Here is a 14,497-nt window from a genome sequence, read left to right on the forward strand (position 1 = left end):
AACGGGTGGAAAAAATAATTGGCAATGCAAAGCTCGCTCCGGTGAAATAAGTTGAAATATTGTTGTGGATTCGAGTACAAATAGTTCTGAGCCCACTGTGACAATCCCTGCTTCTGACAAGGCTGTGCATAAAAGGCTCCCCTGGCAAGCTGCCATTGCCTGAATGTTGCTGAGGCTTCTGTTCCTATCTCAGCCGCGAGGAAAATGTGATGGGAAAGGGTTTGAGGAGGGGGAAAGTTTAGGAGTCGTCTGAGGGTGATGGAATAAAATCAAAACGGAGATGCTTATGTCAGGAAAATGTAGCGAGTCACTGAATGATCTCTAAAGAGAAGTGGAAACTGTTGGTTAGGCCATTTAACATGGAAACAACAACAATAAAAAAGACCAAGAAAGGATTTAATTTGTGTTAGAATCTCAGCTATCTCTTCCCTGTGCAAAACATGGAACGTATTTTAAAGCATCTTTAAATTCAAAAAAATTTTACATTATCTACAAAGTTTCATTTGTCTTAGTATAAGAGTGTCGTGGCTTTCTTGACTGCTGATAAAATATTTTCTTGATTTTCCAATTCTACTTTTCAAATTATCAGCACAAAACTCTGAATACTGAAAATTCACCGTTTACAGAGAGGAAGTAGTTGTGCATGTTTCTCATGTAGTGCCAAGTTGATGTGCCTCAATTCTACCTTCAAAAGGCTGCTCTGAAGGAAAAGGGCATTTCAGAGTTTGTATCAATCCAACTGTAGCTTGGATGAATGCAGGTCTGTCAGCTGTGTGCCACAATGAGAATGGAGTTTGTAGCGGCGTGAGTGGAGATGCACTTAATAATCCAGCAAGAAGAGCAGAGAGCTTGCTGTGCTCGTTTTGTATGAGCCCCTAAAGAGCTGCAAGGAATGGCTTTGTTGCTGGTGAGCTGGGCTGCATACAAATCACTTTTTCCAAGTGAAAATCACTTCTCCCCTGTGCTGTGCCATCTCACTGCTGGTGCCTCAAAACTACAGCGTGTTGTCTTCTCCCTTCCATTGGCTCATGCGGTACAGGGAGGTGCAGTGAGACACATATTATTCTATACGCTCCCAGAAAACTTGTAGTTAATTAATCCAGTGCCTGTAATTGATGCGAATTGAATTATTACATCCGGTCCTAGAGAACGTGAAACAGTATTTGAGTCCTTGATGGTCACTGTATTTCTTAATGTAAGTGGGAATGTATTTTGCTTAAATGCATGTAATTGAGCCATTTCTTTATAAGCCTTCCAATATGCTGTTATAAATGATTACGCATGGCTTTTGTATATCAATCTGCCATTCATTTCCTAAATTCTTTATTAAAAAATGGAGATGGAGGTACAAGAAAAGTGAAACAACTTGCCCAGGGCTGCTCACTGGGTTATCAGCAGATGAAGAATACTGCAGGACTAATGAGATCTCATTTCATCTGTGTCTGCTGGCTGTAATGCATTGCTAACACTTTTAGACCTAAGGTTACAGTCTTATAAGACCAATTTGTGAATCACTTGTTGACATCAGTTGAATGTTCAATAGATTTACTGGTTATCATGAGACAGAACTGGCTGACAGCATGGTGGCATGAGCCTTGCATCCTTAGGAATCCTGAAACCAAGCCACTCTCAACAATTTTCTTTATGGTTTTACTTTTAGAATAGTCAGAGTGCTCTGTAATTTTGGGCCTCTGTAACTGATGACTCAGTCAGAAACTGAGGATGTAGGTAATGAGAACTAAGAAGGTTGAAGGCAACTAAGAATATATAAAAGAAAAAGCTGGCATTTTCACATTCTGCATTTTCTTCTGGAACCCACAATGAATCAGTCTATCTTATACGACTGCACTGAGAAAATGTCACCCATGGGCTGTTTAGCTATGATTCCTTATTAATGAAGTCTAAACCACCCTGCTCTTCTTTTCATTTTTTTAGCATATAACAGGAATGCTCCTGACATTCTCTTCATCACACATAAGAAATGTTGTCAAGTCTTGGTCTCCCTTGGGTGGCCTGCCAGGATTACCCTAAATTATCTAAGCAGGCTCCATGCAATCATTCTGAGTCCAGATAACTTATGCTTTTCAGGATTCATTCTTTTTGTGTGATTTTGTTGTGTCTTTTTTTCTTCTTTGTCTGCAGTATCTCAGCCATCCCATTGGTACGGGTAATAGAGAATTGATTGTAGCTAAGTAGGTGGCTCTGAACAACTGTGCTGTTGTAACTACAGGCAGAATTTGGCCTTCAGGGCTTCTGGACCTTCTCCCACATACTTCCAAGTCTGGGTTTTCATCCTTAATGAAAATAAGAAGTATTCTTGGAAAACAACTTAGGACATCTGCAGAAAGTCGCAGCTTCAGACAGTTCATACATAACTGCTTCATGTCTTACATCTCTTTTTTCATTCTGTGTGCAGAAAGAAATGCAGTGTATATGATTTACTTGAGCACATACATATGTGCTCATGAGAGTTAGTGTGTGTCTGTCTGCTTTGCTTGTAATAACTTGACCCTGTTGTCGATTTTGGAAGAAAATTAAAGATCTTCAAACAAACAAACAAATAAAAAAAACTAACCAGTCTCATTAAGTTTACTGAGCCTGCTGAGCCAGGCTGAGAAAACATATTATTCATGCTTTCTCTGAGAAGAGGTACCAGCATGAGCTGCATTGTTAGCAAGTAGCAGAGAATTCACTGCATGAGGATGGAGAGCATACATAAATAAGCACAAAAAAAACTTCAAGAAAATGTTCAGCTAACATCTACACCTTATTAGATAAAATATGTTTTTAAAAAATGGAGTAGTTTCATGCTCAGGGCATGATTTACTTACCTCATGCAATAAAAATGATTCTCTCCTAGAGCATCACAGTTGCTGTTGATGAATAAATCTCAAAAGGGCTGTATTATTCTGGTAAGTGGCATTCCTACTGAGCTGCCTAACTGAACTAAAAGTCACATTTCAAGCTGGGTTTGCAATGGAACCTCTGAGCTACAAAGAAAAGCTGCAACTTTTAGCACCATCCTTGTCTACATCTTCCTTAGCTTTCTGCAAAGCTTAGGGCATTTGGTTTTGTTAGGGCATGTTATGCAAAGATGATGCTATTTTCCTTCAGCTGGTTCTTGTTTAAGAAGGCATTAAAAAAAAGGAGAATTGTTTGAGCTCTCCTGTACCGTTCAGCATAATCGTTTTCAAGTGCTGGAGATTTATACTGCTGTGGAGAACAATAGGAAATTGCATGTGAGAAAATGTTCATCAGCAATCACAAGGAATAAACATTTTTCTGTAGTTAGGTGGAAACAAAAGCACTTGCAGATCTAGAAATAGGCACTGCCTTTCAAAGAGTACCATCAACCTTGTCTTCACCTCAAAAACCTTCCAGCTGCATCTGCTCCTCTGCAAGCAAGCTATAAGATAAGATTTTAAGGAGTTGGGACTCGGTGACCCTTGTGGGTCCCTTCCAGCTTGGGATATTCTCTGAATTTATGATTTTCTTGGTAAAAAAAAATGCAGGCAGAATAGAAATTTGGGCTCAGCAGAGAGATTGCTCATTTCTAAGATTTTATTGTTTCCTAGAGAACTATTGAAGGTAACCAAACCAGCCTTTTCCTTTTGGCCGCTGACAAGGAGAACTGCTCCTTGCACACAAGCAAGCCACCACCTTTCCCAGGATCGCACCACACACTTCCCAGTAAAACGTCTAGACAGGAACAGAGGGAGTTTTTCCTGCCAGCATTTCCAGCAAAAGCCTCTGCAGGCTGGAGCTTTTAAATTATGTAGGGAGGAAAAAAAAAAAAAAAAAAAAAAAGTCTCAATTCTTTTCATTATATATGATTTTCTGTGAAAAGACGTGCTGTGGGTTGCAGACAGTAACAAATTTCTGCAAAAAATGGGTTTCTCTAGCACAGGTGTGGGCCCTAAACCACCAGTTCCTCACAACCTGAAACACTCATTACAGGACAAGAGGGAATCACCTTAAATTGCGCCAGGGGAGGTTCAGGTTGGATATGAGGAACTCTTCTCAGGAAGAGTGGTGATGCATAGGCACAGGCTGCTGGTGGAGACAGCATCCCTGGACGTGTTCAAGAACCGTGGAGAAGTAGCCCTCGGTGATGTGGCCAGTGGTTATGATGGAATGGGTTGGGGTTGGACTTGGGGACCTTAATGGTCTTTTCCAGTCTTAATGATTCTATGATCTGCAGGATGACGGGGGACAACTATGATAGAGGGGACACCTCTCATCCTCGTCCTCAGCTCTCAGGCACTAATATAGATATATATATATACACATATATATATATTTGCAAAATTGGGAAATACACACAATGAAGCGCAGAAAAAAAAAGTCATGAGGCAAAAAAAGCCCCACGAAGGCCTACTGCCCAGAGCTCATCCTGTATCTACAGTTTTCTGTCTTTGTTGTTGTTGTTGTTGCTTGTTTTGATTTTTTTTTCTTTTTCTTTTTGCTCTCCTTTGTCACACCACAGCCACAAACCACCGTGTCTCTTTCGGGCTTCAGCTGCACGCCAAAGATGGTTTCTTTTTTCACTTCTAATCCCATCTGAGGACTTTCTAGAGGCTATGATCGACTGCACTGCTACGAAAACCACGAAATACACGCACACACACATACCAAAAAAAAAAAAAAAAAAAAGCCAATACGGCTATTAGATCTGAGGCAGCCGCTGGGCTCGCAGGATGTAGCCGTCCCGGTGCGGTTGCCGGCTGCAGGTTGAACCACCGCATTGTCTGCTCTGAGGAGGGCTGGCTGCCGTCACCGCACACGATTTTGAGTCAGAAAGCTGGAAACGGGCAAATAACGCCCCGGATTTCCTTTCAGAAACTGCGCTCGACGGTTAACGACCAAACTTTGAGAAGTGTGACGGGCGTAAAAATCGCATCGTTACGCTAATGGCTGTTTCACGGTGTAGCTATGGGGTGCTACGCACCCCTCTACTACCCCAGCCTTAGAGAGCAACGCGCGCGGCTTTTTGTCCCCTCTCGCTTCCCGTATCCGCCTGCAGGGCTATGGCGGGACAGTCGGCGCCACTTCCCACCTCGTAGACAAACGCACAGCGGACTACATCTCCTAGGAGTGCCCCGCGGCGCTGCGCATGCGCGGCGCACTTTCCCCGCGCCATCTTGGCTCCCACTTCTTCCATCTCCTCGCTCACTGAGTGGCTGAATGAAGGGATGAGGGCGCGCGGACTACAACTCCCGTCGTGCCTTGCGGAGCTGGCGCATGGGCAGTGCGCCCCGCCGCCATCTTGGCCGGGGAAGCGCTGCCGCCACCGCCGCCAAACAAACCCGAGAGCGGCACCGCGGGGGGAGGAGGGGTCGAGTTGCCGAGGAGTCTTTCGATGTGCCGGGCACGGCCGGCCAGGTGAGTCTCGCTCCCAAAGTAGCACCTCCCTGCCTTCTCCGAGGCTCTTCCCTATGAGGAACGGGGCTGCTCTCCTTCCCCGGGGCGCCGGGGACCCGCCGCCCCCTCACGGGCCCGGCGCCTGCTCCCTGTCTGCGCGGCCTTCACCTCCCTTCTGCCTTCAGGGCCTTTCTCCCTCGCTTGAGGTACCGGAGGAACCCCGCGAAGGGCGGGCGTGAGCCCCGGGTGGCTGTAGTCTGAAGGCTCCCTCCCGGGAAGCTCCGAGCCTGGGGATGGGGCTGGGGCTTTTGTTCCCTGTGCTCCCCTCAGGCCCTTCTTCCTTCTCCTCCTCGGGGGAGATGCTCCATCCCTCCCCTCCCATCCCCCATATCTTCTCCTCGTAAGGCTTTTTCCCCATATTTGAATTTTTTTTTTAATTTTTACTTTATTCTTTTTATTTTAGGGGACGCGGAAAGCAGATTTCTGCGTTATTTTTTGTTTTGCTGCCGTTCTGTTATAGATCGGTGCTAAATGCGTTGTGTGGGGGGGGGCCGTGTGGCTTGCTGGAAGAGTTCTTATAATAGGTGCTCTGTGCATAAAGAGAAGGAGGAGACTCGAGCATCTGTTCGGAGAGTGTTTCAGCATGAAAAAGAAAAGACTGAGGCAGGAGGTGGGAAACTCAGGAGAAAGGCTTTGACTGGTGGCAGAGAGCATAGGAAGCCCCACGCCTTTGTGAAACTGCTAAATTCCTGCATGGTAATCCATGCCATTAGGTTGGGGCAGGGATGGGAGGGAATGTGGTGTTGAGAGCAGCCTGGGGACTTTGCATTGGGAAGTGGATAGATGGTGGGCTCACGCTTACTGCGGCTGTGTTCCTTTGCAGGGAGGCTGAGCTCTGCGGGAGCACAGGGAGAAGATGCCTGTGGTGTGGCCAACGCTTCTGGATCTCAGCAGAGATGAGTGCAAGAGGATCCTTCGCAAACTGGGTACAGTAAGATGCAATTTGTGGGTCTGTATGTTTGCCCTTTTAAGACTTGACTGCCTGCTGCTTCCATGAAATACTTTATTACGTCTACAGGCAACTTACAAGTGATTTCCTGCTTCTTCCGTGTGTCATTAGGCTGACAGCTGTGGCTTAAAATGATGTTGGGCAGATGCTCTGCCTGAGCAATAGAGGTAGAACAGAATTGTTTTCGTTTGATTAAATCTCTCATAGATATCCTTGTCCATCTTTGCTTTGATGTGGCAGTGTTTATGGCTATGAACGTGCGATATCATATCTGGGCAAGAAGAGAATCTTTATTTGTTCTTCAGTTCTGTGCTAAGGCACCTATTTGTACCAAAAATGCATAGAATTTTGATTTGATGGATACTGTGGTGTTTCTGTAGTAAAGACTTACAGATTCATAGAATATACCAAGCTGGAAGGGACCTGTGAGAATCATGGAGTTCTACTTCTAGCACTGCACAGTCTTGAGATGTAACAAAAAATAATCTATGATATCTTGTAACTTTCTGCCTTCACTTATGTGAGTTGTCAGAGAGATGTGGAAAGTCCTAATTTTACAGCAGGAGCTTTTTGTGCTGTTTCAATTCTAGCTTAATGTCTGTGTACCTTGCCCAACAAATGTGTGTGTATTGAGATTTTTCGTGCTCTGTAATTGCAGATGTGTAAGGAGACATTGTGTTTTGGAAGCAAATAAAAATATTTATTCTTTCCTCTCATGCAAGCTTTTGGCTACCATAGGGGAGAGAGAGAATCCTTTCATCTGATCCTATGCTGTGGTTCTTGCGTTCCTAAGAAACTTGTTTTGTTTTAAGTTAAGGGCTTTTTCTGAATTAAATGATGCATAGCATTAGAGGAAAAGAGAAGTAGATTTCTTTTCAGGCTGTCCTCTGAGGAGCTTTTTCTAGGAGGTGATGTCAGGAGGAAAGCTGAGCCTGCCACAAACTTCCTGTGACAGTCATGTTAATCACTCAGCTTTTCTTGTTCACGTTTTGAAAGCTGAAAGACTGTGTGTTGTATTCCTTAGTTATGTGAACGTTCTCATATACTGTGAAGCCATCGCCACTGTTTTCTGAGAGATGTGAATTTGTTTTACCTTGCTCTTTTTTTCACTTTGCTTCTTGAGAATCTGGGATTTGCATTCTGTTGGAGCGGTGACGCAGTTGTTACACACAGCATCAAAACGAAGCCGTGCATCCATTAAAGTGATAGCTCTAGGTCTGAAGAGAGTCTCAAGGGGCACAAAACTAGGAGAAAGTGCAGAATGCCAAAAAATATGGACCGGATCTCTGCTACTACATTATGCTAACGTAGCTCTTGCTGGCTGGAAGGGTGGAAAAAAAAACTTCCAGCCGACGGCGGTGTGCTGGCAGAACCCTGCTGGTGTAGCTGAGCCAAACAGAACTGCAGCTACACCTCCTCCAGTGACATAACCTAGGCCGACAGGAAAAAAACAGAAGAAATAAAAATCTTTTTTGCTGGCATGAGCTGTGTCCCCGCCAGAGGGCCCTGCCAGCATAACAGAGATAAGAGCTTGTAGCTGCCGCGTCTCTTCTAGAGTAGAGGAGCTCTCCATTTATACAGACACACCAGAAGGCTGGAGGGAGAAGGGGCACAGCTAGTCTGCCAGCCACAAAGAAGATCAGTTGAGCTCTCAGCCCAACATCTCATGTGGTTGCTCATTCAAGGCAAAATACAGTGGTGCAGGGAAAGCTGAAATGTATCCTGAGGTGTACAATGCCTTGTGTTGCCCTGCAGCCTTCGTGGCTTATAACTGAATCACCTTGCACTTGAAATAACGGTATTTATTTGTGAAACCCAGTTTTTGAAGCATTTATTGACTTGCTTGGTGGTTTCAACTTGAAAAGAGAGCACGTCAGTTAGTAATGCTGTGTAGACAGGAAGGTGAGGAAGCTAGTTACAGCTTACATGTAATCTTTTCTAACTCTCAAAAAGCCAGGGTGTGCATTTGTTAGTCTTAGTATAGAGCATCTGTATTGAAAATGAAAAGAAGAATCTCTTTGCTAAGTAATTATACAATTGTATCTGAGGATTATTTTATGTTGTTAACAGAGGAAAATAATTAGTATCTTAAATATTGTAACATGGTTGTCTAAGTAAATGCTGATATTAATAATCACCATTGCATTAATTAGCAAATGTTTTATAACCGAAGCTGCAAATGCTTCTGTAGGTCTCCCAGCATCCCTGTGCAGGCTGTGGAGTTAACCAAGGCGATTCTGCTTTGTGTCTTTCCTACTTAATCAGGGCAGCAGAGCAGGGCTTCTTTTCAGCACAACTCCTTGATTTGATTTGTTAATTGGCTTTTTGGAATCCCAGTCTGAGCAGCATCAGTCTTCTTTAATTGCAGGAAAATTCAGATGTGTTTTGGGGCTCTTGTTAAGTTTTGGCCTGCCCCTTTTATTTATGCTTCTGACTAACTGGGATCTGTTGTGGGGGTGGGATAACTGGTTGTTGAAATGGAGCTCTGAATGAAAGTAATCTGCAGAAATAGCAAAATAATTGGTATTGTTGGTTCAAAGCATGGCCCTTAGTAATGTTTTCTTTAACACGTAGTGCTATGCTTAGAATAGCAAGCTAGCAGACTCCAAGTGTACATGCATTAGGTGTTTTTTACCCTGTTTAGTAGGACAGCATCCAATATTTCAGTAGCCTTTAGCTATTATGTTATTTTGAAAGCACTGATGGTGTTCTTATGAGTCACCTGGTATTACATGTTTATGTTACATCAGAGTTACATTTTTGCATGCTAATCTTCATGATGGCCCTACATTTAAGACTGGCTGGATTGTTTGGTGTACTGTATGGCTTTAATTCACTGCAGTGCATTGTTTTCAGGTTCGAGCAGTTGTATATATCAGGTGAATGGGCATGAAAAGATAATGATGATCGTGTTTAACAAAATGGAGCTCATGCTCTCCATGCTAATTAAAGAGCAGTGTTAGGAAAACAAGTCCATTACTCTTTTGACAGTATTTCTTCTCCAAGCCTTGCAACTTTTAATAGTGATACGTATTAAATATTTTCTTCTGCTTCTAGAGAGTTCTAAGCTACTACTCAAATTTCTGGACTCTTTTTTTCAAGGTTTCTATGTTGAACTGTCAGCTCGGGGAGTGCTTGGGTTTATACAACTAGATAATCCTCTGTGATGATACAGTTGTTTCATAGAAAAGCTGTAGGCTGCAGAATAATTGACTGAGAGAGTTCTAAACCATCAATCTCTCCTGAAAAGCGCTAAATAATTGAAAGACACGTTCCTTGTAATGATTTTGGAAATTAATAGAGTACTGTCAGTAATACTGAAAATAACATTTTTTCCTTTTGCTGTGAGCATTAAATAGAACTACTGTTTGCTCTAATTCCTCAGAACTGGAGGCATATGCAGGTGTCATCAGTGCCTTACGTGCACAGGGAGATCTTACGAAAGAGAAGAAGGATCTTCTTGGAGAACTCTCTAAAGTGCTTAGGTAACCCTGACCTTTATAAACTAAGAGCTGGCGGCCTTTTTTCTTTTAAGAACCTAACGTGTTTTTTCTATCACTAACCATTGTAAAACAAATCTTGATTCTCCATCTTACGGACGCTTGATTCTGGTTTGTTTTGAGTTTCTGTGGGTGGAGATTTACTGTTTTGCTGGTGGCTTTTGAGTTATCTAGTGATTGCAGCTATCTCATGAATGCTTGCTAGTTCCAAGTTCTGTCAGGGTAGGATTTTGAGGTCTTAGGGACCACATTACAGCAAAGAAGAACGCTGTATGTTCTGTATAATTGATTTGGAAATCAGCTGTTGTGCAGTGGTACCCAGCGAACAGTAATGTTCTCCTCGTTCTTCAGTAGCACTTGTTGTGCAATGATATGTTCATACTTTCTCACTGTGATAGCAAAAATTAAGTGACAGTCTCTGAAACCTAAATACCTGTCCCCCTTTGTCTCCTGAGTGGATTATTCATAAGTTTCGTTTTAGCTGAAAATTGTAGATAAATGTTCATGTCTCCCTTTGACTAAAATATATTGGTATTTTTTTAATAGTATTTCAACAGAGAGACATCGTGCTGAAGTTCGAAGAGCAGTAAATGATGAACGGCTAACGACTATTGCACACAAGTAAGTTATTGGTCATTTCCTCCACGATTTCCAAAGGTGCCTTTTGGAAAATCCATTATGCCTTAACTGAACGATAGAACTTTCAAGATTGATGGTGATTTAAAGAGCAGTGTTTGACTGAAAGAATTACCGTATCAGATTTAGGTCAGGGTGCCAGAACGGTTTTAACCTTTTGGATCTCAGGGCATCCTGTTCACAATATGGCACAACACAGGGAAGAGTCAAGAGGAGCTTTCTGTAAAATAGACCAGAAGAAACAAAATAGAGAAAAGAGATAAAATGTAAACTTGATGAACAGCTTGCACAGTTTTTCATCTTTGTTTTATAATTGTTTTTGAGTTGAATTGTGTTTAAATGCATTTGCGAAGGTCATATTAAGAGATACTTGTCCAACTAGAAATACAAAAGGAAGGAAAGAGATGAGAGACACTAGTGGAAAACAATGCATCAGCAGCGAGGTGGAAAAAAAAGAACTGCAGCAAGCTGTCTGATGACATCAGTGTCCACTGTTCCCTGCTTGATGCAGCTGCTATGCTGGCATCAGTTGGGCTGGTTTCTCCTTGCATTTGCTTTCCCAGGCTCCATGTGACTTTGAGAGGTAGAGAGGAGCAAGAGGACAAGCGCTTACGCGTCTCTGATAGTTAATAGTCTTAAGAAGTGTGCTGAAAGAGGGATGCACTGTGATGGTTCCCTATTTTCTTTTGTATTATAACCACTGATTTTTAGTTTGCCTCATGTAACCTAGGTGTTATAATGAGGAAAAAAGAATGGAAATCGTGCAACTAACAAGCTGCTTGGAGTTAGCTGTTGTCTGAACATGGACTTGCCAAGATTAGCATACTGTGCTAGTGCTGCAGGATATTTAACATTTTAGTGGTTTAATGCTCATGTTTAAAGAATTAGAAATGTGCTGTTTACCAAACAAAAACCCACGAACTTCTTCGCACTTCTTTAGAGAAAGAGAACAGATAATAAAAGAAAAATAAGCATTGTATTGTCAAGTCTGGCTTATTTCCTTGAATTAAGTATCCTTTTTAAGCAGTAGTTCTGTTTTTAGCGTTTTCCAGAGCAAGAGTACAGTTTGTCCCGAAGTAGCGAACTTCAAACGGACGAGATATTATAATCCAGGCAAGGTGCAACTGTGAAGTGCTGCACCTCTTTATTTTTTTTCCCTCTGGTAAATTCTTTGTAAGTGATGGTTGGTAATGTAGTATTTGACTTGAATAATCTAACTCATTAGGAAAGCAGACTTTGCTAGCTTTGCTTTGCGCAACATTTGTAGTCTTATATTTGATTTTAAAAATGTGTTTTTACCTCAGCTGGTGCAGCTCTGCTTGTACTATGTGAATATGTATGAAGAATGCTGAAGCATATCAAGATTTAACAGCAGAGCAGATCCTCTGCATTTTATGAACTAATTTGTTGTAGCTTTTGCTGCAACTTGCTTGCAGTAGTTCATGTGGGAAGTTGTTTTTCGGAATATATTAATACATTAAATGGGTTGGTTTGTTTAAGAACAACATAACAGCATTGAAAAATAATCTGTCATTCTGATTTTACTGATTTCTCAAATGAGTGCTGTAAAACAGTTATAAGCAGGAACAGCTTTCTATCTAGGCAAGCATTTTTTGAAGCATTCTGGTTTGTGTGTAAGTACTAAGGTTGAGAGAAAATGAGAGGAATCACAGGATTGTAGGGATTGAAAGGGACCTTTAGAGATCATTGAGTCCAAGCCTCCTGCAAAGCAGGCTCCCTACAGCAGATCAGGGAGGAGCAGGCTGGATTCTGTAGAGAAAGATGTGCTTGAATCTTTTCACGTGCTATTACTTTGTTTGGGACTACTTCAATCAGTCTGAGAAATTTCTGCTGAGGTAAAACAAGAGTTGCATTAGAAGCTGAGATTTTTCTCTTGCAAGATAATCAGTTTTGGTAATCTTTCATGAAATCTATGTGATCTCTAGGTATTTTTGTCATCCAGAAATGGAGGGTAAACTAACTCTACCTGAGTAGTAGATAATCTAATATGGGGGAGTTGAACATGACATCCCCAGCCCTGTAAGGGCTTTATAAAAAATCACGTTAAAAGAAGCAGCGACTCTTAGATATGTTATGGGAGGATTTCTGCATCAGCTGTCATGAAAGGAAGAAGACTGGAGATATTTCTCTAGTGTGTCTTTAGAAACAGACTTAAATTTTCACTGTTGAAAAGAGGAACTTAAGTAAGAATGCTGAGTGTGTAGGAAAGTCAGCAGAGAAGTTAAAAGGTTTTCCTTTCTGTTTAGTATGTCTGGGCCAAACAGCTCTTCGGAATGGTCTATAGAAGGTCGTCGGCTGGTGCCGCTGATGCCACGGCTTGTTCCACAAACAGCTTTCACTGTTACAGCTAATGCAGTTGCCAACGCAGCTGTTCAGCACAACGCGTCTCTTCCAGTCCCTGCAGAAACTGGAAACAAGGAAGGTGAGAGAATGCTGAGGTTCTACACAAGCTATTCATGGTTTAAATTGTTTTCTTAGTGCTAGATGCCTTAAAAATCCAAATCTTTCTTTTTTGAAAATGTACCAAGTTATAAGATTGATTTCTACTTTTCTTTTAAACAGTGCTATCACATATTCTGTGTAACTTGGCTGGATGACCTTCAGTTATGCTTCATACAACTACAGGATGTGTAGCACTTCTTCAAAGAGGCTTTTTTTTTTTTTTTCTGGTTTTCTAAGAACTGTTGGAGCATTGTTTTGTGACTTGAAAGTAAAGTTGAAAATAGCCATTACCAAAAATGTTTGCTCATTACTCAAGGAATGTTTTAATTTCTTCAAGTGATGTACATTTGAGGGGAGGCAGAAACTGTCTTCTGTCACTTACCTATCTAGATAAAAATTTACAGAAATGAAAGAGATCATTATACTGAATGAACATTAAAATTAAAGATAAATGAACGGACTGTAATGTAAAACATCTGATTATTGTAAAGGAGGATGAAAAGACAAACCCTAGAAATGGCAGCACAAGTTTCTGGGTATGGGAGGAGGGAAGGGGAGGTTAGATTTCTCCTCTGAAGGCAGTTCATTCCATGGCCATGCTGAAATCAAACTTGTGAATATTCAACAATAACAGGATTGCAGAAGCAAGTATATGCCCCACAATAAGTCTTTAGCTTGCATTTCAATTGCTGAGATAGTGGTAGAATAATAGATTTTCTGTGCTTCACTTGTATGGAAGGTGTCTTTTCTCCTCTTCAGTGGTGGTTTGCTATTCCTGCACAAGTACCTCTTCAACCTCAACATCTACCCTTGTTCCAAGTTGCAATGTAGCAACAGTGAAGTCCCTTAGACCCACCTGATCAGTTTCCAGTATATTCTTGCCTAGTGGAAGTACTGTTTATATCAAAAGTAAGTGATGATAGTAACTGATTAACAAAAGGCAAAAAAAAGGCCTATCTTGTGGCTGAAGTGTGGACTGAAATAGGCACTCTAGCCTTGGGCAAGTCATTTAATGCCTTTATGCCTTAGTTTAGTCTAAAGAATGAGCATATTGCTTCCCTTTTCCAAGGTAATTACTGCAGGGAGCAGTAACAACAACACTGTAAAATGTTTTGAAAGTGAAGTATAGGCACTGCTTTATATCAGTGGATTTCTAATCCAGCTTATTCAGCAGTTATCTTTAAGGTGGCCCTGCAGGTTGCTTCGGCAGAGGACTTCCCTCTTCCTTGTCCTGCTTAAGCATTGCAAATAGTCTCTTATTTGAGTTAGGAAGATCTCTCCTTCCCACTTCCACAGCTGATCTATGCATTATTTTGGAAGTACTTTTGTGCCCTTATTTCAAAACCAGGCAGGACAGGGCTGTGAACAGCCTGATCTAGTGAGAGGTGTCCCTGCTTGGGGTTTGGAGCTAGATGATCTTAAAGGTCTTTTCCAACCCAAACCATTCTGTGATTCTATGGTTTCAGTTAGAGAGCTGTTGTGCTTGTCCCCACTTGCTCTAAACTAGCCTTGCATTGCTTAAGAATGT

General features: G+C 41.9%; 1 protein-coding gene across 1 annotated transcript in view; it reads left to right on the plus strand.

Moving 5' to 3' along the window:
* The first annotated feature begins 5,292 nt into the window (after positions 1 to 5,292).
* EMSY (EMSY transcriptional repressor, BRCA2 interacting) overlaps positions 5,293 to 14,497 on the plus strand; it is a 39,043-nt gene continuing 29,838 nt past the window's right edge. Inside the window, 5 exon segments of the mRNA XM_042862525.1 lie at positions 5,293 to 5,382; positions 6,245 to 6,347; positions 9,756 to 9,855; positions 10,417 to 10,491; positions 12,774 to 12,949. Of these exon segments, the coding sequence (XP_042718459.1) occupies positions 6,278 to 6,347; positions 9,756 to 9,855; positions 10,417 to 10,491; positions 12,774 to 12,949 (421 nt within the window). The 5' untranslated portion in view covers positions 5,293 to 5,382; positions 6,245 to 6,277.

Source organism: Lagopus leucura, unplaced genomic scaffold, assembly GCF_019238085.1.
Source record: "Lagopus leucura isolate 7727_CA_CO unplaced genomic scaffold, USGS_WTPT01 Super-Scaffold_702, whole genome shotgun sequence".
NCBI lineage: Eukaryota > Metazoa > Chordata > Aves > Galliformes > Phasianidae > Lagopus > Lagopus leucura.